Source organism: Castor canadensis, chromosome 15 (genome assembly GCF_047511655.1).
Source record: "Castor canadensis chromosome 15, mCasCan1.hap1v2, whole genome shotgun sequence".
Classification (NCBI taxonomy): Eukaryota; Metazoa; Chordata; class Mammalia; order Rodentia; family Castoridae; genus Castor; species Castor canadensis.
Window position 1 is genome coordinate 80,715,672 of NC_133400.1, and position 27,244 is coordinate 80,742,915.

General features: G+C 39.7%; 1 protein-coding gene across 1 annotated transcript in view; it reads left to right on the forward strand.

Annotated features, from left to right (window-relative positions):
- Itga8 (integrin subunit alpha 8) overlaps positions 1-27,244 on the forward strand; it is a 179,615-nt gene that overhangs the window by 137,000 nt on the left and 15,371 nt on the right. The window contains exons 25-27 of the mRNA XM_020171319.2: positions 941-1,099; positions 10,956-11,084; positions 15,282-15,395. Coding sequence (XP_020026908.2) covers positions 941-1,099; positions 10,956-11,084; positions 15,282-15,395 — 402 coding nt within the window. The remainder of the gene's footprint in view (positions 1-940; positions 1,100-10,955; positions 11,085-15,281; positions 15,396-27,244) is intronic.

Consider the following 27,244-nt stretch of genomic DNA (forward strand, 5'->3'; position numbering starts at 1 on the left):
TTTGGACAAGCTGTTTTGTGTCTTCCGAGTATGAAATTTATGGTTTAAATTACATTTTTTAAAAAGTCCACTTCTTTATGAGATGTCGCTTTTCTTTCCCTGGGGTTTGCTGATTAAAACAGAAGGAGCCCAGCTTTGAAACACACTGTAGTGAGCACAGACAGGCTCTGGTTCTTGATGGATGGCTGTTTTCCCAGAGGGTGAAAGAAAGTGCATCACATATGGTTGCAATTGACGAGTCAGTAGTCAAGCAAGAGGAGGCAAATTTCAATGTAAAGGAAGAATCACAAAGTTTTGAAAGCCCTTAATTAAAATTGCATTTCTAATGCTACCATTAAATTAATACAAATCCAAGGTTAACATTGCAATTATCAAACTTGCTATATATAAGGCAAGTATCCCTGATTTGAAAAGCCAAAGTGTGCATTCAAAATCCGGAACTGACAAAAAAAAAATCTGAAACTGATGTGACTCCAAAAGTGCAAAATTCCACATCTGAGCTCATGTGACAGGTCCTAGTCAAAACTCAGGAACATTGAACATAATATGTGAGATTACCTTCAGGCTATGTGTATAAGGTGAACATAAAACATCAATGAATTTTGTGTGTAGACTTGGATCTCATCCCCCAAATATCTCACTATGTATGGTATGTGTAAATATTCACATAAAAAAATCTGGCAGCCAAAATGCTTCTGGTCCCAAACATTTCAACAAGGGATGCTGCATCTGAAGTCTCTTCTGAGAAAACCCACACCTAGAGCTTCATACTGGAGAGTTTTCTCTGAACACCAGCACACCAGGCTCCTCCTTCATTTTTTTATTACCTACAGTCAGAGTCCAGTTGATGTAAACCCAGTGATAGGCACTTTTTAAAACAGGTTGGGTTCATCTCCCCACCTAGTGCTGTACCATTCAATGACATGTCACTTGCCTGCAGCTTCACAATATCGGACCAAGCGCCATCAATGACACCATCCTGGAAGTGGGCTGGCCATTCTCTGCACGGAATGAGTTTCTACTCTATATTTTTCATATTCAAACTCTGGGACCTCTGCGGTGTCAAACAAATCCTGATATCAACCCACAGGATATAAAGGTATGAGTCTGGTCTAACCAGTAGCATTATCTTCTATGATAAGGAAAAAATAAAAACAGTGGTTTATTTTTTTTTTAGTGAAGAAATTGTAAGTTGCTTCAATGATCACTGATCAATCACGCCTTTTAGTTTTATAAATTGCAAAACCTTAATTTAAAATCACACCCCTAGAAAACTTAAAATTCTCTTGGTTTTATTACTCATAGTGACCTGCCATTTATTTAGTGCATTTCAATATGCATCTTTTATAAGTTGTTCAGTTAGCAGTACAACCAAACCAAAATCCTAAATAGATATGTCACATGTTGGAGAATTTACACAAACTGTTACTTTTAAAGTCTTTTTGGTACGTTGCCCAAAGACATGAGGATCTTTGCCAAAATGGGCTCTCCCAGCTGTTGTCAACAGCAAGTGGTAAAACGTGAGAATTTAGCAGAGGATGTCTCAGTGTTGAAAAGTCCAGGCAAGGATGCTCAGGACCTATCATACTGAACGAAGCTCAGAGAGAAGCCAAGCAGTATAGCGCATTCTAGTCACTTTCACAGTGATTGTAGTCACTGTGAAAACGCAGAGGGTGGGCGGGCCTGAGATTCCACATCTCCAGCTCTCCTACCTCCTGTTCACACTGCTGGTCTGCTGGTCAGTACTCATTAACAATAAGTTCAAATGTCCAAAAGGCTGATCCCATCCAGACTAATATCCAAATTTGGACAAGCATGCTGGTGCACACCTGTATACCCTGCTACTGGGGAGGCAGAAGTAGGAGAATCATAGTGCAAAGCTGGCCCCAAATAAAAGTGTAAGGTACTATATGAAAAATAAACTAAAGGAAAAAGGGCTAGGAATGTGACTTAAGTGGTAGAGTACTTGCTTAGCAAGAACAAGGCCCTCAGTTCAAATCCCAGCACGTCAAAAAAAATCCAAATTTGGCTTCAGTTCCTTCTGAGAAGGAAAGAAAGAATTAGCATAAGCCCTTGAAAATGTCACATTTGTATGAAAACAAAATAAAACCTTGTGAATTAGACGTTGTCCTCAGAAGACAACTTCATTTAAGAGCATTGTCCTAGTAGCTATAAGGACACGGTGTGCCTAGTAGAAGGACTTCCTAAAGTCCTTCCTAAAGCACCGATTCAGTTGTTCAGGACACAGGTCGGCCTTCACCCTGGCCAAAGGCACTGGGTCACAAGTCACTATGAAAGGCTTTCTTTTTCATCAATATATGTGTCTGTATTCAGAGAGATGAAGACTAAAACGAACTTCGATAGTAAAGGACTCGTGGGGTAAGAAGCCACTTCTTTACGGCAAAGTAATAAATAAGGCCACTTGTATTACATAAAATTATTTAAAATACTTCCTCCCTGGAATTTTCTTCCATTTCCTCTTTCTTTGCTCTTCATGGAGATGATTTTAACATCTTCAAAGACAGTAGCTTATTACAAAGTCTTCAAATGTTAACATATGACATTGAAGTCATTCAAATTTCCCCATCCCCTGCGTGGTATTTAGCATGTATTATGTTTTCCCCTAGATTCTAGAAGCAGTGGTCATTCAGAAGGCTTCTGACTTCCTTTGAGTGCCATGTTTAGCTTATATCTGACACTGTTTATATGTGTTTGTATATATTATGTAACTTGTTTAATGTGTGCCATGTTGGTTGAGAGTTATTTTTTTTCTTCGTGTCAATTTAACAGTCATTTACTGGTGTTAGTGACTGGGACAGAACTAACAGATAGCTTGCTTTAAATGTTGACAGGTTCATGCAAACTGAGAGGAAGTATACACTAAGCATGCAGCATTCTCAGCTACCCGTTGATTTTTTTCAAATAACTCCTAGACTTCTGTCAAAAAAAAAACTGTCCAAAGCTAGGAATTTTTTTAATGCAACTTAATTTTGACCCTTTTAGAAAATATCCAATCTGTAAACACTGAATATAAAATCTGATTACAACATGAGGTAGCAGCTCCCTAAAATAACCAATTACAGCAACATATGGATTCTGGAAATTCTGAAGGTATGAAAAAGTTGAAGTGGCATTACTTTCTGGTTCTCAAAGCACTTTTTCCCAGATTTATCATGTGCCCCAGAGAGTCTAAAAGAATTTTTTTTTAATTAATTATTTATTTATTTATTTATTAGAAGTTCAGGGGTTGAACTCAGGGCCTCATGCATGGTAGGCAGGTGCTCTCCCACTTGAGCCATGTCTCCAGTCTTTTTGCTTTTAGTTTGTTTTTCGGGTAGAGTCTCGTGCTTTTGCACAGGCCATCTCAGACCACTGTCCTCCTGTCTCTACTTCCAGATAGCTAGAATTTACAGGTGTGTGCCACCACACCAAACTTGTTTTTGACACAGAGTATCACCAATTTTTTTTTGGTCCTGGGCTGGCCTAGGACTGTGACCCACTTATCTCTACTTCCCAAGTAGTTAGGATTATGGAGTATGCCATCATACACACTCACTAAAATAACTTTTATTAATAAATAGGATTTTTTGGTGGGGGGTTGGTAGTACTACCAACTGGGGCTTGAGCTCAGGGCCTTGCTAGGCAAGCACCTGGTCAGTTAAGCCATGCCTCCAACCCAATAAATAGATTTTTAAGATCAGTAATCAGCATATTTTATGTCAATTACTATAAGCAATTAAGAGAAATTGAAAATTATTTTCTTCTTAAGATATTATATAATTTCTTGATAAAGGTGCTACTTTTGTGGATATTTATTTCTTCCTAGAGAGTGCCAGAATAAAGTGTTTTCTCTGTCTTAAATACAAATGAGAAATCAGTGAAAAACAAATTATAATATTTCTATAACATAATGGGTCTAAATTTTTTAACTTTAATATCAATTTTAAATTACTTGAGTCAAGGCTAATTGCTAGGTTTTTTAAATAGAGAGTTTTGTGTTTCATTAGTAGCAGAGAAAGTGAGTTTAATAAAAGGAACAGGGAGACAAAAATATATATGTCAAAAGTAAGAATTAAATCCTGGAATTCAATTTTACTTAACCCAGAAAGTGAACTAAAGTAAAATTCCTTACCATTTGTTCTATTTGCCTGCTCAGAAACTCATGTTGAAATTTGATTCCAATATGACAGTGTTGAGAGGCTGGCTGTAGGACCTTGAAGGGGTGTTTGGTCACGAGGGCTTCGGTCTTATGAATGAGTTAAGGCCTGTTTCACAAGAGTGAGTGAGTTCTCCTTGGGGGAGTAAATTGACATCAGATCCAGTTGTTATGAAAAGGACTTCAGTTTCCGAGGCTCTGTCTTCCTTCCTCTCTCATCACATGACCCCTCTGTCCTTCCACTATGAAGGACACAAGCCAAGCAGGTGATGGATCCATCCAGGCTCTTGGACTTCCCAGCTCCAGAACCATGGCTAAAGTCAACTTTCCTTTATAAATTTCCCAGGTTCTAGTATTCTGTGATAGCCATAGAAAATGGAGTAAGACCATTTGTTCTGCAGTTCTAAACAGAGTGCTGGGTAGTAAGCGCATCTTGAAAACCCTCTGTGAGCAGTGTTCTTTCCACAAGTCCTTCCATTGTCCACTGGATTAGTCCCCAAAATATCCCAGGCCAACCACGGTCCTGTCATAGGGAGCACTCACCCCACCTTCCTGAAGCAAAGGGATTTGCACACTTCTTCTACAACTGTGACCTTGGTTTCCTTTCTGCCAAATCCCTTTTTTGGGCTCAAAAACACTCTCTACTCAACTTTTCCCTCCTGATGTGTTTTCATTTTGGTCACTTATCACTGAAAAGAACTCTCTCCTTCCCCCTTCTCTTTCCCAAACCTCTCACAGATTTTTGTTTTGGTTTGGTTTGGGTGGGATTTTTTGTTCATTTGTTTTTGAGACAGTGTCTCACTATGTAGCACAAGCTGGACTCAAACTCATAATCCTCTCACCTGTCTCCCAAGTGCTGGCATAACAAGTATGCACCACCATGCCTGGCTCTCTCACACAGATTTCTTTAAAAGAAAGAAAAAACAACTTACTCATGAAAAAGAAGCTATCCCATTTCCTTAGAAGCATTTCCTAGGCCACCCACTCCTTGGAAGCAATGCCACCAACTCTAAAGCTTTTGAAATATCCTAGATGTACCCTCAGAATCTCGAAAAGCTTCCACATACTTTCTTATTTCCCTTCACTTAACCCTATTCTCACCTAAATATCAGCATATATGGTATTAAATATAACATTTTTCCACTTTTAAATCACTCATATGGCCACAGCACTGAATATTACTTTTTATTACAAATACCCAGTTTTATGGCATCAAAACCATTTTCAGACTTAAGTAGGTTTTTTTTGTGGACTGGCTTGAGAACTGAGCTACCATTTAAAACATCATTTCTAAGGCAAAATACATTCTATAAGCCAAACATCTAGCCCAAATCCTTGTGAAATCCAACCCGTCTACAAGCTGAAGATATGTTCCAAATGTAACACAAGCCTCAGAATCTTCTCCCATAAGCCTTGAAGGCCAAAAAGTCTGACCTTAACAAGGTTTGATTTTTCACACTGGTAACTGGCACAGTTTGGTTATTCCACTGAGTTACCCTATAGTCCCCAAGTTTGAGGAAGGGGCACTGACTGCCTTTTTAAACCACCACAATCATAGTAACCTGTGGCTGCTTTAGGACACAATAGGCAAACATTCTCACCCACATCTGCCCCACTCATTGCTGTGTGCAGAGCATCAGCCATTAAGTTGAAGTGGGGCAAGGATGACCATGCTCATGGATGTCACTAGATGTTTGTGCATTTTTTCTATTTAAATGTCTATCTTACATGAGGCTTCATGGGATTCATTCAACTGGGTTTGTCCACATTGTTCAAACCTCAGAGTCTGAGAATAGGTAGAAGCATGGGTGGTAACAGTGGGTTCAAGAGAAGAAGGGATGACTACATACCCTTCATTTTCTACCTGACAAAACCAAGGCTCCAGCTGAGGTCCAGCATAAGGGTACAGTAGTGCCTTGGGCTCATTCCTTCCTGCTTTCATTTTAACCTCCCAATGAAAAGGTGGCTGCCTTTCAGCTGTTCCTCCGTGATAGCTTCCACCTTGTCAGGTTTGGTTACTGTCTGCTATAACCTTAAGGTCATAAGCAGACATCCAGGAAGGTTCTGCCTCCAGGCTTATGGTCTAGGTTAAAGGGCAAAGATTTTAATGTGGCAATTTCTTCACATTCTACCACCTAAAACATTTTGAAGCATTCAACTGTCTTTAGCATTCAGAACAATCCATTAAATCTAATTTGTTCCAGTTCCTTCTTGGAATAAAATTTTAGAGTTGAAGAAAGTATTTCTCAAGTATACTAAAGGCAGTAAAATAATTACTTCAAACTATCAATTTTGTTATTTTGGTGGAGTTTATCCTAGGGTTTGGAGAGTTCTTCAGACAGGCTATGATCGTTAGATAAAATGAGGTTGAAAAAGTGAGCCCAACTAAGGAACCAGAAGTTTCATCAAGAGGAAAGGACTTTTTTCAATTGGCAGGACTCTGTAATAGGCAGCCAAGTGTAAGATGCTGAGGGAAAGGGTATGGAGTACGAGGCTGTATCTAGGAGAGACAAAGAGGCCAAATATAACCTGCCTTAGGGTCACAGTAGACAGTCTGGGCCTGACATCAAGAAAGGAGAGTCCTGAGGTAAAAACAATTTGACAGAGACTAGACTAGGAAACACCTAATGGGAGATGCCTGAGTCTATGTTGTTTGAAAGCACCATGGTTAGATCCATGGAAACCAGGAGGTCGCCACTGAGTCTCTTCATCTCTTCCTCAAGACCCATCTCACAGGAAGTCCAAATTATAACCAGATAGCAAAACATCTACAGCAAAACTCCAAACCAGTCCATTTGTCAAGGATTATAGACCTGAAAATCATTTTTTAGAATCAAATGTTCCTGCAGACAGTGGCTTGGCAAATTTGTACAGTTTGTCTTATCCTTAACAAGATTTTCTTTTCTGCTGACTGCCTCCACTTAACATGGTTCTCATTAATTCAAAACGCATGGGTGTTTATTAGCTCCTAAACAACAGTGCTTGTTCACTCATTCAACTCTCTCCTCTCCTCTCTTCTCCTCTCTCTCTCTCTCTCTCTCTCCCCTCTCTCTCTCTCTCTCTCTCTCTCTCTCTCTGTCTTTCTCTCTCTCTCCCCACACACACATACACACACCCCTTAAAAATCAAGACATCAAAAGACAATTCAGTGTATCATTACTATTAGCTACTCACTTCTTTTTATTATTTTTGGAATCATTTTGAGGGCCTTGAAATTTGCAGCCACAATTTATTTCATAGTTAAAGCAATATTTGATGTCTCTGACTTTCCTTTTTAATGCTCAGGCTTCTACTATGAGCTGTCCTTCCAGAAAAGTCTTAGCTATTATTTATTTCAGAAGATCTGATCAGGAGAGCAAGATCTGATTTTAATTGTCTTCTCTTCCAACTGTGATGTCAGAGTGACAACTACCATTTGCTCCTGAATTTGTCCTCACCATTTGCTCCTGAATTTGTCCTCTCCATCTTGCAATACACTCTCCTCTAGGAATGCTCCCTCCAAGAGAAGAATTTCATCCATCTTTATTCTTAACAGTGCCTGTAGAGCCAATTCTTAACTACCAAAGAGAGTATGTTCTCTGGGACCTATTTCTTTTGCCTATCTTGAGATGGTCTCTTCTCTCTCTCTCTCTCTCTCTCTCTCTCTCTCTCTCTCTCTCTCTCTCTCTGTGTGTGTGTGTGTGTGTGTGTGTGTGTGTGTGTGTGTGTGGTTTGTTAGCTGGTTTTAAAACAGGGTCTCCCTGTGTAGCCTAGGTTAGCCTCAAACCTCAAGCTGAATCCTGTGGCCTCAACTTCCCAGATAGAGACCTCAGCCCCTCGGCCCATATGTATCTCACAATGTAACACTCCAGGTCCAAAGACTAAGAAAGACTTCATCATTATTGATGGACTGGTTTGATCCTTCTAGTTATGCATTGCATGAATTTTTCAGAAAGAAAATAAAATGGAGGTTTCCTTTCCCCACAAATCCTTACCACTTATGTCTTAATTACATGGTGCACAAAACCCTAGACTTGTTTCCACTTAGAGTTAATTATAGACAAAGAAGTCCATGAGAATAGTTTACTGTTTCTTGTAGCTTAGAATACCTGAAATCCAAAGACACATCACAAACAAGAAAAAGATAGTCTGCATTGCTTTTGATGGGTTCTCAGTGCACCGAATCATATTTCACCTAACCCCTTCTCAAATGCTGCTCCTCCCAGTGCACAGCACATCCTGGCTACACGGTGTCACTTAATTCATACATTAAAACCTATACCACAGTGAAGATTTTGGCAAAGAGTCATCAAAATAGAAAACTTATGCAGGATCAAATTCTGAGTGGCAGCTGAAAAAAGAAACAGATTTATGACAATGATTTCCTGATCGCCAAAAGAAGCCATTTTCATTCTTTCTGAAAAGGCCACCTTGGTGTTATCCACTAGCTTCTCATTTATACTCTGAACTGCATGTCTGCCTAACACGGGTGCTCAGAAGTCAACCTTCTTCACTTCCACTGAGTTCAAATTAAGGAGTAACATGGCCTGTGGTCATGCCTAACTGAGAAAGAGGCTCCCCAGTGTTCATCTAGAAAATGGACTTTAACTGTTGTTTACATTTCTGGGATAACTTCTTCTTTGCTTTATACCTTGCTTTGCTTTTGAAATAATTTCTGGAATTCTATTTGAGAAAACTGGTTTGCAAGCTTTTTGGAGCCCTTTGAGTATGGTGTTTAAAGTGGTATTGATCTGCTTGTAAAACACTTTACAAAAAGAAGGAAATGTTTTCTATCAACCCCTGCCTTGCAGTGGGCTTATACTCTAGCTCAGACTAAGTTCTGTGCTTTCTTGAGAGAGCAGTTATTAAGATTTGGGAATGATAATAACTCATTGCTCAGGGATATTCCAGCATCCACAGGCTGATCCATCCAAGGCCTCACCTCACTTCCACGAGTTTCATCATCCCAGTACTTCAGCCACTGGTCTTCGACATGGCCTCTAGGTACCATGCTTCTGAAGTAGCCTACTCCACATCCTCTTCTTCAAACATTCTTCTATTTTTTTCATGTTCTCACTTTCTCTTTCCACTCAATCTTCTGTTCCTTACTGTGCACATTTTCTCTGAGGGAATTAACCTACCCCTCCCTCAAGACTTCCTTGGCTGTACTTTCTTTCCTACCAAGTCTGAAATCCAAGATTTGTTGCCAGAAACACTCGTTTACAAGCTGCTTTAATCTCCCTTCTCTAATATCCTTCCAAATCCCTGCTCTGAACATCTCAGCCATACCCAGTTCCACAGTCTTCCTTTTAGCTCCTGATGCCATTATGGATTGAGGGTGGAAAGTGCTCATTAGCAGTTGGTGTCACAGGAAGTCTGTCCTTGTTCTCTTCATTGGTTTCTCCAACTGTCCCTACTCTTCCTGTTCTTCCTATCCACTTTCTCTCACTTTGCTTTTAGTAGGTGGCCTTAAAACAAGAAAATCTCCAAATGATCTATTTCCCCATCCCAACCTCTCTCCCTACTCCACACCTTGTAATCACATGAGACCTGTGTCATGCTACAGATGGTCTGTCTGTCTGTCCAGTAGATTTCTCCACATCCTTATAATATTCTCATTATTATCATTCCATCTTTTGTGGTACACATCTGCAATGTAGGAATTTCTTTTTTCATTCCAGATATGAACAAACTAGTGTTGCTCCCATGACTTAAACACAAATCAGGTAAAAAAGACGTCATTGTTAGAGTGTAAATGAAAGGCAGAGAATTCAGTTTCTATATTCAGTTGGTCTAAAATAATGTGAATAGGCTCAGGTGTGGTGGATTACAACTGTAATCCCAGCTATCAGGGAGGATCATGGTTTGAGACCAGCCTGGGCAAAAGTTAGCAAGACCACATCTCAACCAACAAGCCAAGTATCATGGTGTGTATCTGTAATCCCAGCTAGATGGGTGGTGTATGTAGGGGGATCATGGTCCAAGGATGGCCCCAGCCAAAAACACAAGCAGTGTCTGAAAGACAACTAAAGCATAAAAAAGTGCCAGGGACATGACCCAAGCAGTAGAGCACCTGCCTAACAAGCATGCAGTTTCAAACCCCAGTACCACCAAAAAATAAATAAATAAATACAATAATGTGAATAGGTTATTGTGTGTGATTTATTGAAACTCTCAAAATAGTTCTCCAGCCATCAGATGTAGCCAGCATGGAGCCTGAGCTAACATCACCAGTTCCAGAACATTGCAAACAACCTGGGCTAGAAAGTGAGCTCCATGACAGTGTGACATGCATGAGACCTGCGGTGGGAATGGTGATCTCATTAGGATGCAGTTGGTTTGCTCCTGAGGAAGCACTTGTCAAGAGCCTAGGATTAGGGCACAGCCATGGGCACACCAGCCCCTCAGTCATGTTAGACTTAACCCCTACTTTTCTGCTACTGCCAGACCCATCGCCCCACACAGAGTGTTCCTTCATTTAGCCAGAGGGAGGTAACAAGGGCATAACTCAGGCTAGAAAAGTTAGCGCCACAGGTTCCAGACTCGTGGGGAAATTACTTCTGCTTAAATCCTATCCTTATAAGAAAACCTTCCCAATGATGTGTTCCTGCGCTCCATGAATTCCCAGAGCTAGAGTGTACAATCCTGTCCTGCAGGTCATCTTTCTGTCCAGCTTGCACTGGCACACCACAACATGTCTGGGCTTTCCCATGAATCCAATTCAACAGGAGAACATTTGCCTAGAGTTTAAGGCCAATGCAAAGGTAAGAGATACTCAAAGGATTAATTGTATGTGATTTCCACTATTTTCTCTTTGCAGCCTGCTGCCTCTCTGGAAGACACTCCAGAGCTCAGTGCCTTTTTGCGAAACTCCACCATTCCTCATCTCATTCGGAAGCGGGATGCACCTGTGGTCCAACTCCACAGACAGAGCCCTGCAAAGATATTGGTGAGTTGTCTCCATGGGTGGAGAATCGAGGGAAAAGTCTGGATTCAACAGAATTCCCATATACAAATGGTTTTCACTTTGAGTTTGGCTTTTAGTCTCCTCTGATGCTCAGATTTGCCTGAGAGTTTTAGGCAAAACATTTTTTGTTTTGTTTTGATGGTGCTGGGGATTGATGTCAGGACTTCGTACTTGTGAGGCAGGAACTCTACTTCTTGACACATGTCTCCGTTCTTTGACAGGACATATGGCAAGAATGAACATGCCTTTTTTATGATACTTAAGGAGTATTTGCACTCTTCTCAATCTGCATATATATACACACACACAATGGAGTATGATTTGGCCAAAAAGAAGAATAAAATTTTCAAGAAAATGGATGGAACTAGAGACCATCCTGTTAAGCCAGACACAGAAGCAAACATCGCATTGTTTTGTCTCATATACAGAATCTAGAATTAAAAAAAAGAATGATCTGAGAGTAGTAGAGGGATGCTAAGGAAAAGAAGAGACTAGGGTAAGTAGAGAGAGAGGAAATACAGATATGATCAATGCACAACATACACATGTATGAAAATGTCACAATGAAATTCGTTAATACATACAATTAATATGCATTGATAATTAAAATGAAAATCCAGAAAGCAAAGAATGAGGAGATGAGAGAAAAGCATTATGTTTATTAATAAGTCTGTTGTAGGCTTAAGTAGTAGAGTGCCTGCTCTGCAAGCATGAAGCTCTAAGTTCAAACCCCAGACCCAACAACAACAAAAAAAGACCTCTACGGTATTGTATTGTATTGTATTTCTGGGCATAAGTAAGTGTAAAATAGGGCTGGCAAAGTGGCTCAAGAGGTAGAGCCCCCTACCTAGTAAGCAGGAAGCCTGAGTTCAAACCACAGTACCACAAAAAAGTAAGTGTGAAATAAAATCTGTGTATTAAGAAAGGCATAGGTGTGATAGCTCATGCCTATGGTCCCATATACTTGAGAGACAGAGATAGGAAGATCATAGTCCAAGTCCAGCTCAGGCAAAAGCACGAGACTATATGTGAAAAATAAATTTAAAACAAAAGGACTGGGGAGGTGTGGTTCAAGTGGTAATGCCTGCTTAGCAAGCATGAGGCCCTATGTTCAGTTCCCAGTTCTAACAAAAATAAGTAAATACAAAAGAATGATATGGCCTGTTGAGGCCCCCTAGGCCAAAACCTCTGAGTGTCTGCACTGGGGTCTATTCTGTGGTTGGTCTCCTTGAACTTAGCCAAGACTTTGCAGAAACCATGGACAGCATTCAGGAGTCAGTGTCTGATGCAGTTCTCCCACTCACCCCAGCACTGGTTCTACAGCTTTCTCTCTCACATGAGTGTTCATCTTCTCCTCTGACCATGTGGCAAACACACATAGAGTGTCAAGGTACAATTCATCAGTATTACACAGACCCGCTCCATAAAGAGGAGGAAGCTACCAGCCCATTCTCCAGCTATGCACCTGAAAATCCAACCTCTTCTTCAAAATCTAGCAGACATGCACCCAAGGTCTGGGGGTTGGGATGCAGTGGGGGCCAAGCAGGTGTTTCTTGACTCACAACTGACCTACAGCTCAGTCTGAGATGCATTATCCTGTGGTAATGCTGAATCAAAAGCCACAACCAAAGAGCCAAGTGAAAGAGAAAGACCCTGGGCTGGAGGCCTTGGGCAAGCTGAGGGGAGGCACAGGCAGAACCTAAAGACCACCCTTACCCTACAAGGGCTCCACAGCTATTTCTACAGGGGCAGCAGTCACTGGCTTGGCCATAAAATACCCAAACCCACACCGCAGTGCCTCCTCAGGAGATGTAGATTCCAGAAATTTGGAATCCTTCCCAGGCTCATCCGGATACTTGGGGCAGCTTCTTTATCCGCTTGCCCACCCTACAGAAAGCTCACAGACAGATATTCCATTTGCCCAGCACTGTTTCTCCAGGGTGCTGCCCAGTGCTTGGCTCCTTGGTTGAGCAACTGTGTGAATAACACAGTCACCAAGCAAGTCAAGGTCACTACTGATAGCTTTTGGAGTCACCTCCACAATGCCCTTGGTGTGCCATACCACCTGTTCTTTCTCCTCTTTAACTTTCAACCCAATTTTAAGCCAATATGTTGTAAGAGGTTGATAAGATAGTATTGGTGATGACTAAATCACTAGCTGCCTAACTACCAAGTTCAAAATAAGAAGGCTGTGAGGAAGGTGTGAGAGTTTGCTTTAGGAAATATAATTAATTGTCCAGCCACTTATCACAGGGAAAGAATGAAAGGTAGCTGAAGGGAGCAAATTGAAGCTTGAGGAATTGAAACACTGAATTTAGCATTTGGAAGAGGAGTAACAATGACCTCAGTTTACAAAATTGAAATATGAAGGATAAAAAGGACTGAAGATGTAGATTAGTGGTAGAGCATGTGCAAAGAAAAAAAAGAGGAATGGAAGGAGGGAGGAAAGAAGGAAGGAACAGAGGGAGCTAAGGAGGGAGAGAGGGAGGAAATTGTGTGCACGTGCACTGAGGAAACACATTTTTTTGTCTTCTATTGTTTCTCATTAAATATTTTTGACATAGATAATTTTTAACTTCTAAATATCAGAGAAATTTATTTACTTATAGATGACTGTAAGGCATCCCAGGCTTTCCATGTCCAATTTCAGTTCATATTTTATTCTCCTTTTCTCTTATTGGTTCAAACATTGCAAACTATACACCTCACTGTATCCTGGAGTCAAGACAGCTCAGGATGGGGAGTGATTATGCAAAGTTTATTCTAAAATCAAAAGTTAAACAAGACCTCCTACAGTTTTTGTTTGCTTAAAAACAACTTACTGAGTCACATTTTTGATTAGGAATTTGAAAGTGCAAAATGCCAACCTCCTGTTTGGGGATCAGCATTTCCAATTTGCATTTTAAAAGGTTTGTATCTATGGCACTGAAATATAATTCTCTTCTGCTTAAGAAGATCTTTGTCTTTCTTGGGACCCTGCTGCATTTGCCATTGTCACCTCCATCTCCTCCTCTCCAAACTTTTCTCTCTTCCCTTTCACTAGTCCTCTTACAGTGGAGTCTTTCTTGATTTCTGTTGAGCATTTGATACCATTGGCCATTTCTGGAAACTATCACATCCTTGGCTTCGTCCTCAAACACTCTCTCCTGGCTTTCTTCTTCCCTTTGGCCATCTCCATGTCAGAATTTTTCATGGGCGTCTGTTCCTCTCATCCTTCTATGTCCCTGTTCCTATCTTCAGTCCCCTCCTCTCCTCTTTCATCATTGCTCTCTTTCTTGTGTGACCGTATCTCCAACACAACAAGAGGAGCATCGTTCTGTGTATGACTCATAGAAAACAGGTTGTGGTGGATCCGTTTCTTTCCATACTGGGACCCAGTCAGAAACTATGATTCAATGAGTAGAATATCATCATATTGAATACTTCCCAGGACTCATGCATTTCATCATATTGACAGTGACCTGTTATAAGTTGGGCAACACTAGAAAGTAGTGTAAAAACAGCTTAGTGAGTGGAATTCAAAGAAGGGTCTGCTCTACAATCAGGAAGTAATTTGGACAGTGCAAAGGATGTTATGGAACAAATGCTTCTCCATTAGTCAACTTTGAGTCTTTGAGGTTACACAGACTCTGGAACTTCTGCTGTGACCCTTTCCAGGGTCTGATGTGACATCCAGTGTCATGAATGACTATAAGAAATGTCTTCCTGAGTTCTGAGACAGTGAAGCAGAGCAACGCATTGGCTGCTGCAAGAAGATGATTTGAGCTCTTGGGAAGGATTGTTTATGTTGATTACTACTAAGCAGTACTTTTCTTGGTGGCTAATTCATTCTTGTTTTGTAGATGCTGGGGATTGAATTTGTGCTTGAACTTGCTAGGCAAGCCATCTGCCACTTGAGCCACACACCCCCAGTCCTTCAGCTTTTAGGTTTTTTTGCTTTTGTTATTTTTGTTTTTATCAGATAGTCTTGTGCTTTTGGCCCAGGCTAGCCTTGGAGTGTGGTCTTCCTACCTCTGCCTCCAAAGTTGCTGGGATGCCCCACCACACCAGGCTTAATTTATTCTTTCTTTAAATTAAGTAAATAAAATGAAATCCTCAGTATATAAACTGACTTTAGTGCTGATTTTCTACCGTCACTTAAAGACACTAATGTGTGGCTACTACTATTGTATTTTGCAGAATTGCACAAATATCGAGTGTTTACAAATCTCTTGTACAGTGGGACGACTAAGAGGAGGAGAAAGTGCAGTTTTGAAAATCAGATCTCGACTCTGGGCCCACACATTCCTCCAGGTAAGAAAAGTCTCAACATACCATTTACTGGAAAGGGAATCTCTTCTCAAAAACTCTACCAGAAGCCTATTTTTAAGGATTTTGAATTAATTTTTCCCTTTATTCTAATTAATTAATTAATTTTATTCAGGCAATACCAGGGTTTGTACTCAAGGTCTTGTGCTTGCTATGCAGGCTTTCTACCACTTGAGCTACCCCCTTAGCCCTTTTTGCTTTAAGACAATCCTTTTGCCATAGTTGGTTCTATCAGTCTTAGGAACCTAAGATATTGCGTGTAATGATGGTGTCTCACGCTTTTGCCCAGGGCTGGCCTCAGACCATGACCATCCGAACTCTACCTCCCAAGTGTCTCGCTCAAATTTTAACTACTAAACGAATATTGAGTTCATTGCACCACAGAAAATCAAATGGTAAAAGAGAATGATGGAGGGGGTGAATTCAACTATGAAATATTATAAGAACTTTGGTAAATGTCACAATGTACCCCTACTACAACAATAATGTGATAATTAAAAAACAAGAAAACCAAATGGTAAACTCCTTTGAGTCTACCTACCAACATAGACATCTGGGTCTCTAAGTTTTCATGTTCGTTATTATCTAAAACACTTCTGTAGCCTCACTAATGTGATTTAATTTTGATTCTAAAAGAAACAGGAGAAAAATTACTTTTTAAAAGGGTCCCTCACCACTTAACATTTTGGATGGGATAATTCTGTGTTGTTGGAGCCATCCTGCTCATTATAGGATGCTCATTGGCATTCCTGGTTTTTACCCACTAGATACCAGTAGCTGCCCCATCCCACTTGTGCCAACCTAGAATGTTTCCCCACATTGCCATGTCTTTTGGGAACAACATCATTTCCAGTTTTGATCCACTAACCTAAGGAGAGGAGCAGTGCCTAATATATTTGATTCTTTTCTTCTTTTGAGCAAATTATTATTTGTTCAACAAATATTGATGGACTACCTGCTGCATGCCAGGCACTATTTCCCAGGGAAATAGCAGTGAGGAAAGCAGAGGTAGCACCTACCTTCACAGAGTTGTTACCTTTGTAACAACAAACAGGTACATGAGCTCATTTTAGCTAGAGACAAGTGCCCTGCTGACAGTGAGACGGGAGAGGGATAGAAGAGTCAAGAAGGAATCTTCTGGAAGTATGGGCATAGGAGATTGTTCTAAGCGGGGGACCTGGAGCTGAGAGCTGAATCGTGAAAACCTACAGAATCCCAGTTAGAGCAATCGCCAGTACAAAGGCCCAGAGACCAGAACTCTTTTGACATATCCAAGGAACAATGGAGACCAGTATGTTTGAATTACCATAGATGAGACAGAAATACAAAGGGATTGTATAGCATAGAAAGGAAACTTGATTTCATCCTAAATATAATGGCAAATTACAAATAAATTAATATCAAAAGCATTAGGATTTTGTTTTAAATGAGCAAGAGTGAATGAATAAGTTGCTGCATAGCCAGAGAAAAGAATACTATACAGCTTTTAAATGAATGAGATATATTAATACAGATGAATCTCAGGAACATAGTATTGAATTTAAAAGATAAATCAAGAATGAGTCTAGGTTTTGTTTGTTTTTTATAGAATTCAAAAACAAGCAAAACTAAGCAGTACTAGAAAACTATGGAGGGGGAAATCCTGGAGGAGGACAAAGAGAATGTTCTGAAGGTACTGGTTGTTTCACAGTGAGCGCCAGGCATCCCTGTGTTCATCTTGGAATTTTTCTCTATCACTATATGCTATAAATGATGGCTTATATTCACTCAATTTATTCAATAAAATAGCTTTCAAAGAGCAATATTGAGAGGACTAAGACAGTTTCCGGGGGAAATGATGGAGGCTTACACTGGCAGCAGGACAGCAGGGCAAATGAAATGAGGTTTAATTCAAGATTTATTTCAGAGGGAAAAACCAATGACGTGTTGAATTTATTGTTGAGAGAGTAAAGGAAATAGAGGAATCTAGAATGTCTCCAGGGTTTTTTAACGAAGCTAAATGGTGAAGATGACAGAGGGAGGCTATCTTAGTAGAGGAAACTAAGGTTTCTTTTTCAGTTTTATAGTTCTGATTGTATTTGTTATCTATTGTTGCATAACAGTTTTTCCCAAAACTTAGCAGCTAAAAACAATAAGCACCCATCCTTTTACTGAGTGTCAGGACTGTGACCACAGCTTAGCTGTGCCACATGGCTGAGTGACATAGTTAAGATGTCAGCCAGGACTTCAGCTATCCGAAGACTTCATTGGGTTTGGAGAACGCTCCCTAAGATTCTTGGGGATGTGTGAAGAAAGTGAGTGCTTGTTGGCAGAGGGCCCAGATCCTTGCAAAGTGATGCTGTCCATATCACTGCTTGAGCATCTTCCTAGCATATAGCAACTAGCTTTCCCGAAGCAAGTGATCCAGGAGACAGCAACACTTTTATGTCTTTTATGACTTAGCCATGGAAGGTACATCCTGTCACATATCAGCTGTGTTCAATATGAATTGATAGCACCGAAGACTATGACTACCCAGAGGAAAGAATCACTGGGGGCTTCCTTGAAAGCTGGCTGCCAAAGATACATTAACCAATTCTCGAATTTCCTCTTAGCTGAAATTTATGTCAAAACTTAAGCCTATTTTTCTCTAGTCAGGTGAAACCAGGAATAAGTTATATCATTACACTCAATATCTTAGGTTCCTAAGACTGATAGAACCAACTATGGCAAAAGGATTGTCTTAAAGCAACAGAAATTTATTCTTTCACCATTCAGAAGGTGAGAAGTCCAAGGTGTTGACAGATTGGTTGGCTCTGGAGGCTCTGAGAGGGAAACCAGTATGTGCAAGGCTCCTCCTTGATTGTGATGGTTGCCAGTAATGCTTGACCTTCATTGGCTTGTGGACGCATCACTAACCTCTGCCACCATCTTCATATCACCTTACTCAGCATGCCTTTGTGTGTTCTTTTCCATATCTTTACGGACACTTTCCTCGATTTAGAGCCCACCTAATCAGATAATCTCATCAAAACCTTCCTTAATTATGCCTGCACAGACCGTTCTTCCAAGTCCTTATTATGAGATTCTAGATGGCCATGATTTGGGGGTTGAGGGGGGGACACTATTTAATCCACTACAATCTGTGGTCTTATATCCCTACTTGCAAGCTTTGCTACTCCATTTTTCATTGTGTTATAACAATTTCTTTAATCTAGTAAATTACTTCTAAAATACCTCACTAATCTTAGTATGAGGGGAGATAATTAGGGCTTAAGGTATTTTTGTTATGACTGTTCTCTTTCTGTTCACGATATATTTTTCAGTTTACTCTCAGATACATCATTACTAATCATGGGCAAAAATTTTAATCAAAACAGTCAGTATAGATTCCTTTATTTTTTTTGATAAATATTGCCAAAAGTGTATTGTAAACACGTTTATAAATTTTATGAACACAACATTCATTTGTGAAACCTACCCCTAAACAAAGTGATATGTAAAAAAAAAACAAAACTGTATGTGCACATTAAAATCAGGCTTAAATTAGAAAGCATCTGGTTTTGCTGCCCGTGGTGGATATGGGCTCAGGAAGCTTGAGCTCAGTTCCATTCCTCACTGGCTGTGTCCAAGGCCCTTAACTTTCATGTGACTCAAGTCCCTCATTTGTGAGATGAAGGGGCATACTAAAGGCTCCTTTCATTCCTGAAAATTCCCTGATCTATGGGCAGCTCACATGGAACCTCTCCCAATCAGTTATTTATGGTGTTTATTCTACTTAGCTCGAGTCAGCAGTAACTCCACGTGCTTTATTAATAGCCTTCTTTTGTATTGTTGACACATTGGTTGACTCAGAACAGACTATGTCTAAATGGTTCTCTAAATGTAAGGAACAGCCAACCAGCCTTCCCAAAGAGGTCTATTTGTCTGCATCTAGCCAGGTGTCTATTGAGTGATAGCCAAGTAGCTAGGCACCGGGATGAAGGCTTGCTTATGAATTTTCATTGAATTCTCACAGCAGTCCTGTGGGATATGGACTATTACTGTGAACTGCATCACACAAGAGCAAACTCAGACATAAAAATTAAGTGCCCTTTCCAAGGTCACATAGGCAGTAAGAGGAGGAAATCTGTGAGCTTTTGTCCTGTGTGTATCACTACACGACATCGCTGAACTACAGGTGACTATGTGATAATTACCCATAGGAAATTTTATATCACTATCATGCTGTGACAGCTTGCTAAACTATAACTACTATATTATAGGTTACTATATTGTATCCAGCATATAGACATGCTTTAAGTAGCATGTATGAAAACTTTATACCTTTGTGAAGACTCTGTAAATTGCATGAGTATACTACTTCAGACTCCAGCAAAGAAAACATAATTCTTGAATTGTGCTGCCCAAACTACAGTAATATTCACATATGGTTATATAAATTTAAATAATTTCAATTTAAATGTAATTAAACATTCACTTCCTAGGTCTCACTAGTCACATTTCAAGTCTTCAATAGTCACAGCTCACGGCTACTCTATAAGACTGTGCAAAAAAACAGCAGTTGTTTTCTAGCACTGCTGACTCAACTCAGGACATGTCCCCAGCCCCTTTGTTTTTAGTTTGCTTTGGAGACAGAGTCTCTTGCTCACTGTGTCTGGTTGAGATCCTTTACCCGCCTTGAAGTAGCTGATAAGGAACATTTCTATCCTTGAAGAAAGTTCTATTGGACTGCCTGTTTCAGAACTTTAAGGAAGTATATTTCCTTCAAACTTACAGGACAGGGTCTAATTGTCACTTATCTATGAATGAAGACCTGGACTGTGTTTAATATTAGCTTTCTGACTTTCATTATGTCCCCTCCCAAAGTACGAACAGGGCCCCTTTTTGCTTCATTGAAGTGTCATCTGCCACCTCAAAAGGCACTTTTCACTAAGCATAATGTAACAGATTTGAATCAACACAACAGTCTCTTGCTCTTCCAATGAGCCAGCAGGGACAGCGAAATGACACGGTATCAGACCAAGGAGCAACATCGTTGGCTTCACATCAAAGCTGAGATACAAGCAAGAACCATACAAGAAGACTTTTGGCTACAGAACTGCTAAGCAAATAAAGTTCTGAAATTCTGCTTCCTACAATGAAGAAAGAAAAGTTTTTGGGTTTTGTTAAAACAGTGTTTTGGATACTGGATTTAAGGGGAGCCTCCCTCAAATACATCTACAGCTGACACCAGACTGTGAGCTCCCCTAGGGCAAGAAGAATGTTTGCTTTGTCTTTGATTCTCCCACCCAACCCCTGAAACACCTGACCCAGCGGAGCTACTCATGATATTTTTAATGCATGAAACATCTAAGACCAAGTGTTAGGCTTGGCTGGGCCCCAAGTTCTTGTCTATTCAGAATGAAACCAATCAAACTAACAAATAAACAAATAATCTCTCTTGGCTTAAGAATAATAACCTTAAGAGCACCAGATATTCTAGAGATATAAAAACTTGTGTTACCAGAGAATATGAACAACAACTGGCTTCAGATGTCTTTCTCTGGAATTTCTGGAAAGGTCACTTTGTCTGGTCAATTTGAGACACAAAACCCAGCTGAAATCATGGAAATGCTATCCTGACACCTGTGCACAGCCAGCTAGTTGACAGGAAGTGTCTTCAGTGAGGCACTTCAGTTCATGTTTGCTTTTTCTCCTACACCCTGGCCACCTTCTCCTGTACTCAGACCACAAGTTGTTGGGGTTTAGTGAGTTTAACATGACCTCTTACACGTAGAGCAAAGATGTGTACATTTCATTTTCTCCCTGTCTCAAACTGAAACCTCCAGATTGAGATGACAAGGTTTTCAAATTGAGGAGAAAACTTTCGTGTTTTAAGATTGTCAAAAATGAGGCTGCCCCTCCACTCTGAGCCACAGCACCATTTGGTTCTTTCCAGTTCAGGAGGAAGATTCAAGATACGAACCTCAGAGACAAGTCAAAAGGACAATTATCATCCCTTTATTCCTGTTGAAGATAGCGATCCGCACTATTAGGTCTTACTGATGCTGTTTCCATCCCGCTTCTAAAACTGAAACTACGTCAAAAGTCTGAGCAGTGTCAGACCCCTCCCCACAAAGTGACATAGTTTATCGGAGAAGAGGTTTAAAAACTTGGCTATAACCCACACTCCTTGGACACAACCAGGGGGCAAATTCACAGGGATGAGGTATTTTGAGACTAGAGGCCCTTGATGACATCCAGTCATAAGCAGTTACCTTGTATGAGGTAGGAAAAGCCCACAGCTAGTCACAAATGTTTTCCCACTTGAAGAAACTGAAAAGCAATTTTCTTTCTATTTTGTAGTTGAAATATACTGAAGAAGCATGGGCCTTTGCAAAGCATTCTATGTGAAACAATTTACCTTCACAGAGTGCTAAACGTTACATCTTTGAGTAATTTAATTAGTCTATTCATTCTCTTGCCTTATAAGGAAAAGTTCAAAGACCAAACTTCATGTTAAAATGTCAGATGGTTTCTTTTTTTTTATTTATTGTTTTATTATTCATATGTGCATACAATGCTTGGGTCATTTCTCCCCCCTGCCCCCACCCCCTCCTTTACCCCCACTCCACCCCCTCCCTCTCCCCCCCACCCCCTCGATACCCAGCAGAAACTATTTTGCCCTTATCTCTGATTTTGTTGAAGAGAGAGTATAAGCAATAATAGGAAGAAACAAGGGTTTTTGCTAGTTGAGATAAGGATATCTATACAGGGAGTTGGCTCGCATTGATTTCCTGTGCGTGTGTGTTACCTTCTAGGTTAATTCTTTTTGATCTAACCTTTTCTCTAGTTCCTGGTCCCCTTTTCCTATTGGCCTCAGTTGCTTTTAAGGTATCTGCTTTAGTTTCTCTGTGTTGAGGGCAACATATAAGCTAATTTTTTAGGTGTCTTACCTATCCTTATATCTATCTTGTGGGCTCTCTCTTTATCATGTGATCAAAGTTCAATCCCCTTGTTGTGTTTGCCCTTGATCTAATGTCCTCATATGAGGGAGAACATACGATTTTTCATCTTTTGGGCCAGGCTAACCTCACTCAGAATGATGTTCTTCAATTCCATGTCAGATGGTTTCTTGAAGGCTTTTTAAAAAAAAAACAGAACTATAGATAAGAAAGAATAGAGAAAGAACTTAAAAAGGCAATTCAATAAAAAAAAACTTATTTTCATTGCATAAAGATTCAGAGAACCCAGTTATTAGTCTCCTAATAATAAATTGCCATATTAAGTTTTTATCATTTAATTACTTTCTGGCATACTAATTTCTTCAAAGTCTTAGCAAAAAAATCATGTTATTTTAATACCTTCAAATGGCATAAATTTGAAAATTGTAATTGGCCTTTTCAAATCAGACTCCACTTTTCATAATAGCACAGGCCTCCTTAGAGGGCCAGATTCCCTGAACATCCAAGACAACTCTGCCATTTTCATACTGTCAGTTTACTCAGGGTTGCTCTGCCTTTTGGCTGTTAGTTCCTATCTGAGTCAGAAAAGAGGTGCGTTAGGGAATTCCCAAGCCTACACAGTCTAAGTGAGAGCCACACATTCATTCCTTTGTTACTTCATCCTCCTGCAATGAAGAAAAATGGTTTTTCAATGAAATTGGATCTGTCATTACAACCCTGAATTTGAGGGAAAGCAATCATTTTGGGACAGTATGCTTCAGTTCTATGCATGATATTCTACTCCATTAGGAGGTCAATGAAGTGAAAATACTATTTCCTTTTTCCCCATGGTACTGGAATTGAACTTAGGACTTCTTGCTTGTGAGATAAATTCTCTACCACTTGAGCCACACCCTCAGTCTTTTGCTTTTTTAGTTTTTTTTATTTTTTCCAGATAGGGCCTCCTGCATTTTGTCCAGGCAAACCTCAGACTTTCTTTTACCTCTGCCCCCAAGTAGCTGGCATTACAGGCACGTCATACCACACGGGACAAAAATGGCATCCTCATTCGCCTGCTAAGAAGACTTCATGTGTGTGGAAGCAGTCACTTGTTGATAATTTAAGGACATTATCCAGACTATAAATAGGTAACAGGAAGATAGTCAGAACAGAACAGCTGCACCAGCATTCAAAAGCCCTTGGGTCACATGTAAAGAAACAGAGTGGTACAAGTCACTATGTTCACCCACCCAATTTCTTTTTTTTTCCAATAAATTATGATTTTTTTAATTATTCATTTATTCACATGTGCATACATTGTTTGGGTCATTTCATCCCCCTGACTCCCTTCTCCTCCCCCTCTCAGTTCCAGGCAGATCCTGTTCTGCCCTTATCACTAATTTTGTTGAAAAAAAGACATAAGCATAATAAGGAAGACAGAGCATTTTTGCTAGTTGAGTTAGGGATAGCTATACAGAAATATTCCTAGCATTGCTTTTGTGTACACATGTGTTACGACCCATGTTGATTCATCTCTAACTGATCTTTATACTGGTTACTGATCCCCTTATCATGATAACCTCTGTCGCTTTAAGGTTTCTGTATTAGTTACTCTGGAGTGGGGACATCAAACGCTTTCATGTTTTGGGTTTTCTACCTATTCCTGTATCTCCTGTATGTGCTCTCCCCTTGTCATGTGATTGGAGTCCAACAACATTGCTGCATTTGCCCTAGCTCTAAAGTCCGCCTATGAGGGAAAATATACGATTTTTGGTCTTCTGAGCCTGGCTGACCTCGCTCAGAATGATGCTGTCTAGTTCCATCCATTTACCTGCAAATGATAAGATTTCATTCTTCTTCATGGCTGAGTAAAATTTCATTGTGTACAAGTACCATATTTTCTTGATGCATTCATCAGTAGTGGGGCATCTTGGCTGTTTCCATAACTTGGCTATTGTGAATAGCGCTGCAATGAACATGGGTGTGCAGGTGCCTCTGGAGTAACCTGTGTTGCATTCCTTTGGGTATATCACCAGGAGTGGGATTGCTGGATCATATGGCAGATCTATGTTTAGATTTTTAAGAAGTCTCCAAATATTTTTCCAGAGTGGTTGCACCAGCTTGCATTCCCACCAGCAGTGTACGAGGATTCCTTTTTCCCCACATCCTTGCCAACACCTGTTGTTGGTGGTGTTTCTAATGATGGCTATTCTAACAGGAGTGAGGTAGAATCTTAGTGTGGTTTTGATTTTCATTTCCTCTATGGCTAGAGATGCACCCACCCAATTTCTATACTTTCACAGTTTTGCTTATTTCAGTCTTGAAGTCTAGTGCCAAAGAGGAAAGGATTATTGAAAACTCCTCCCCATACAAGCATATATATTTTCATATATATTCCTTTTTACTTAAGTATTTTATAGAATCATAAATATTTATGTTTTTATATTCATATAAGTACATGTAAGTATGTATATGGAACATACATAGGTTTGTACATTAGGGTTTTCTAACAGCTTCATCATGTAATCCAGAAGAGGTAAATATTTTTTGCCTTCTTGACCTGGCTAAAAGTTTACCATTCTTGGTCGGCGTCAATTGCTGCTCTATGTTTGTTTCTGTCCCTGTGGTCCATGCAAAGTTGTCAGAAAAAGGTTTTTTTTACATGAATTCTAAATGATTCCTGTTCTATGATTGTTGCCTAAATCAGAAACCTTCTTTACAGTTGAGAGTTTCAGTAATAATTTCTTAGGTTTATCACCTCCCTAAGGTTAGTTTCTGCTGAATGTTGAATATTTAAACATAGGCTCATAAAATGGAGATGTACTAAAAATAAGGGTGGAGGGAAAAGGAAGCAGTTCAAAGATGGGAGAAGGATGACTCTTGCTGTTGCCCAAGGCACTTACGTATTTAACCAACTCAGAAGCCTCATCTCCTCACCATCTGGTACCAGCTCTGTGAATAATTACTGCCACTATTCTGTGCAAACCATTGTGCAAAAGCACATACTGGAGACAGTCTATGGGCTGAGAGAACAGTTTAAATGATGCAGTAATAAAAGAGGAACAGAGCACTTTCTGAGAATTCAAAGTTATCTGGGGCAAGGAGAGTCAAGATATTGTCAACGAATATTTTATCACCTTGCTTTTCAGTCCTAATTTGCCTATACCATGGCAATGATGTTACATGAGTAGGTGGCAGTAGAGAAGAGATTGTTTTGATGTAAGACTCATACACTTGTTTCATAAAGAGCATACATCCAACCACTGAACTTTAAACATGGAACCAAGATGGTGACCTGCCTGTGATTGTTTCTCATGAGTTAAAAACTCACCTGTGCTGACCTTTAACCTACAAAGCAAGACTAGCATAACTTTGACACAAACCAGCCGATCGTAGCCTTCTAACCCACATTTGCCATCACTTGGAGCTCCAGAGCATTTTTTTAAGTGAAAAAGATACATTTTTCTGTTGTACTGAGTGGAAGAAACTTTGCTTTTGCAGAATAAATTTAAAACAAAGAGCAGATTGATGGATGAATTAGTCTTTACAGGCTATTTTACTATCACCTGATCTGTCCAAGTCTTTAGCTTTCTCTTTAGAAGGTGAGAACATCAATGTCAGTTTATTGTGACCAGCAGCCCTCCATTTATATGACCACATTCTCTCACAACTTCCTGAGCTTCCTAATCTACTTAAGAGGAAGGGGTTTTCCAAACCAATAATTTAAAAATGTAAACCTTTTATAAGGTGCTATCAAATGGGTAATATGTGGGTAAGAGGGTCTTCAAATAACCAAACCAATAGGTATGTTAGTTTACCATCCATTCATGTAGCCAGTCAGCTAGTATTGATTAAGCCTCAGTGCACAGTTTGAGGTACTGTGGAAGATATAAACATACTCCATGGTGTGTGCCTTCTGTTTTTGTGTCATCTAGTTGGTAGAAAAGTACAGTCATGTCTCACTTAAAATCACAAATGACAGAGATACATTTAGAGAGATGTGTCAGCAAAACATTTCTTCATTGTGCAAATATTATAGAGTGTCCTTTCTCAGACAAAGGCAGCTCTGGTGCCACTAGGCAGTATAATCTTATGGAACAGCCTTTACATATGTGGTCTGTTGTTGACCAAATATTGTTATGTGGCTCATGACTACAAAACAGAAAAATAAAAAGTTAGAACCACAATGTGAAGCTTCCAGAGCACACACACTAAATATGGTCTCATACCAGACTTACTGAATCAGAATCTCTGAGATGGATCTCAGGTGTTTCTGAAGCCCAGCAAAGCCCAGTGGTTTGTACACCACTGGAAGCATCAGTAAAGATTGGGGATGAATGGAAAATGTGAGAAATCCAACATGACCTACACTGGGAGGGGCAAAGGGAGGAGGTAAAAGAAAACTTCCTCAAAGAAATATGTTTCTCCACACTACATTCTAGAGTTCAAATCCTATCTTTAATGCATTAAGAAACTTTTATATTCAATGCAAAATTAGGTAAGAGATGTTTTCCACTTAGAATAGACACAGAAATGGAGTTTTTATGTAATTTGTTTACCAAATATATGACTTGGAGTATAGGAATATGATTTTTCTACCAATTTTTTGTTGAGCTTGGAAATTAATGAGAATTTCTTCATTAAAGGTTTGGGAGGATGAACATGCACTTGAATAGATAACTATTCTACACACCAAATCTAATTCTTTTCTCCTGTATCTACAAGTGAGAATGGTAAAGAAATTAGATTAAAATCATCAAGTACACGTGACATTTTATGAGCAAAGATTTCCAAATTTTATAACAATTCTCAAACATGCAAATGAAAACCCAACTTCTAGTTTAAACAGAAATGTCAGCAGAGAAGAGATCATCAGAAGAATGATACCTTCGAAAGAATGTTTTCAAATGGAGTTACATATCCTGGAGG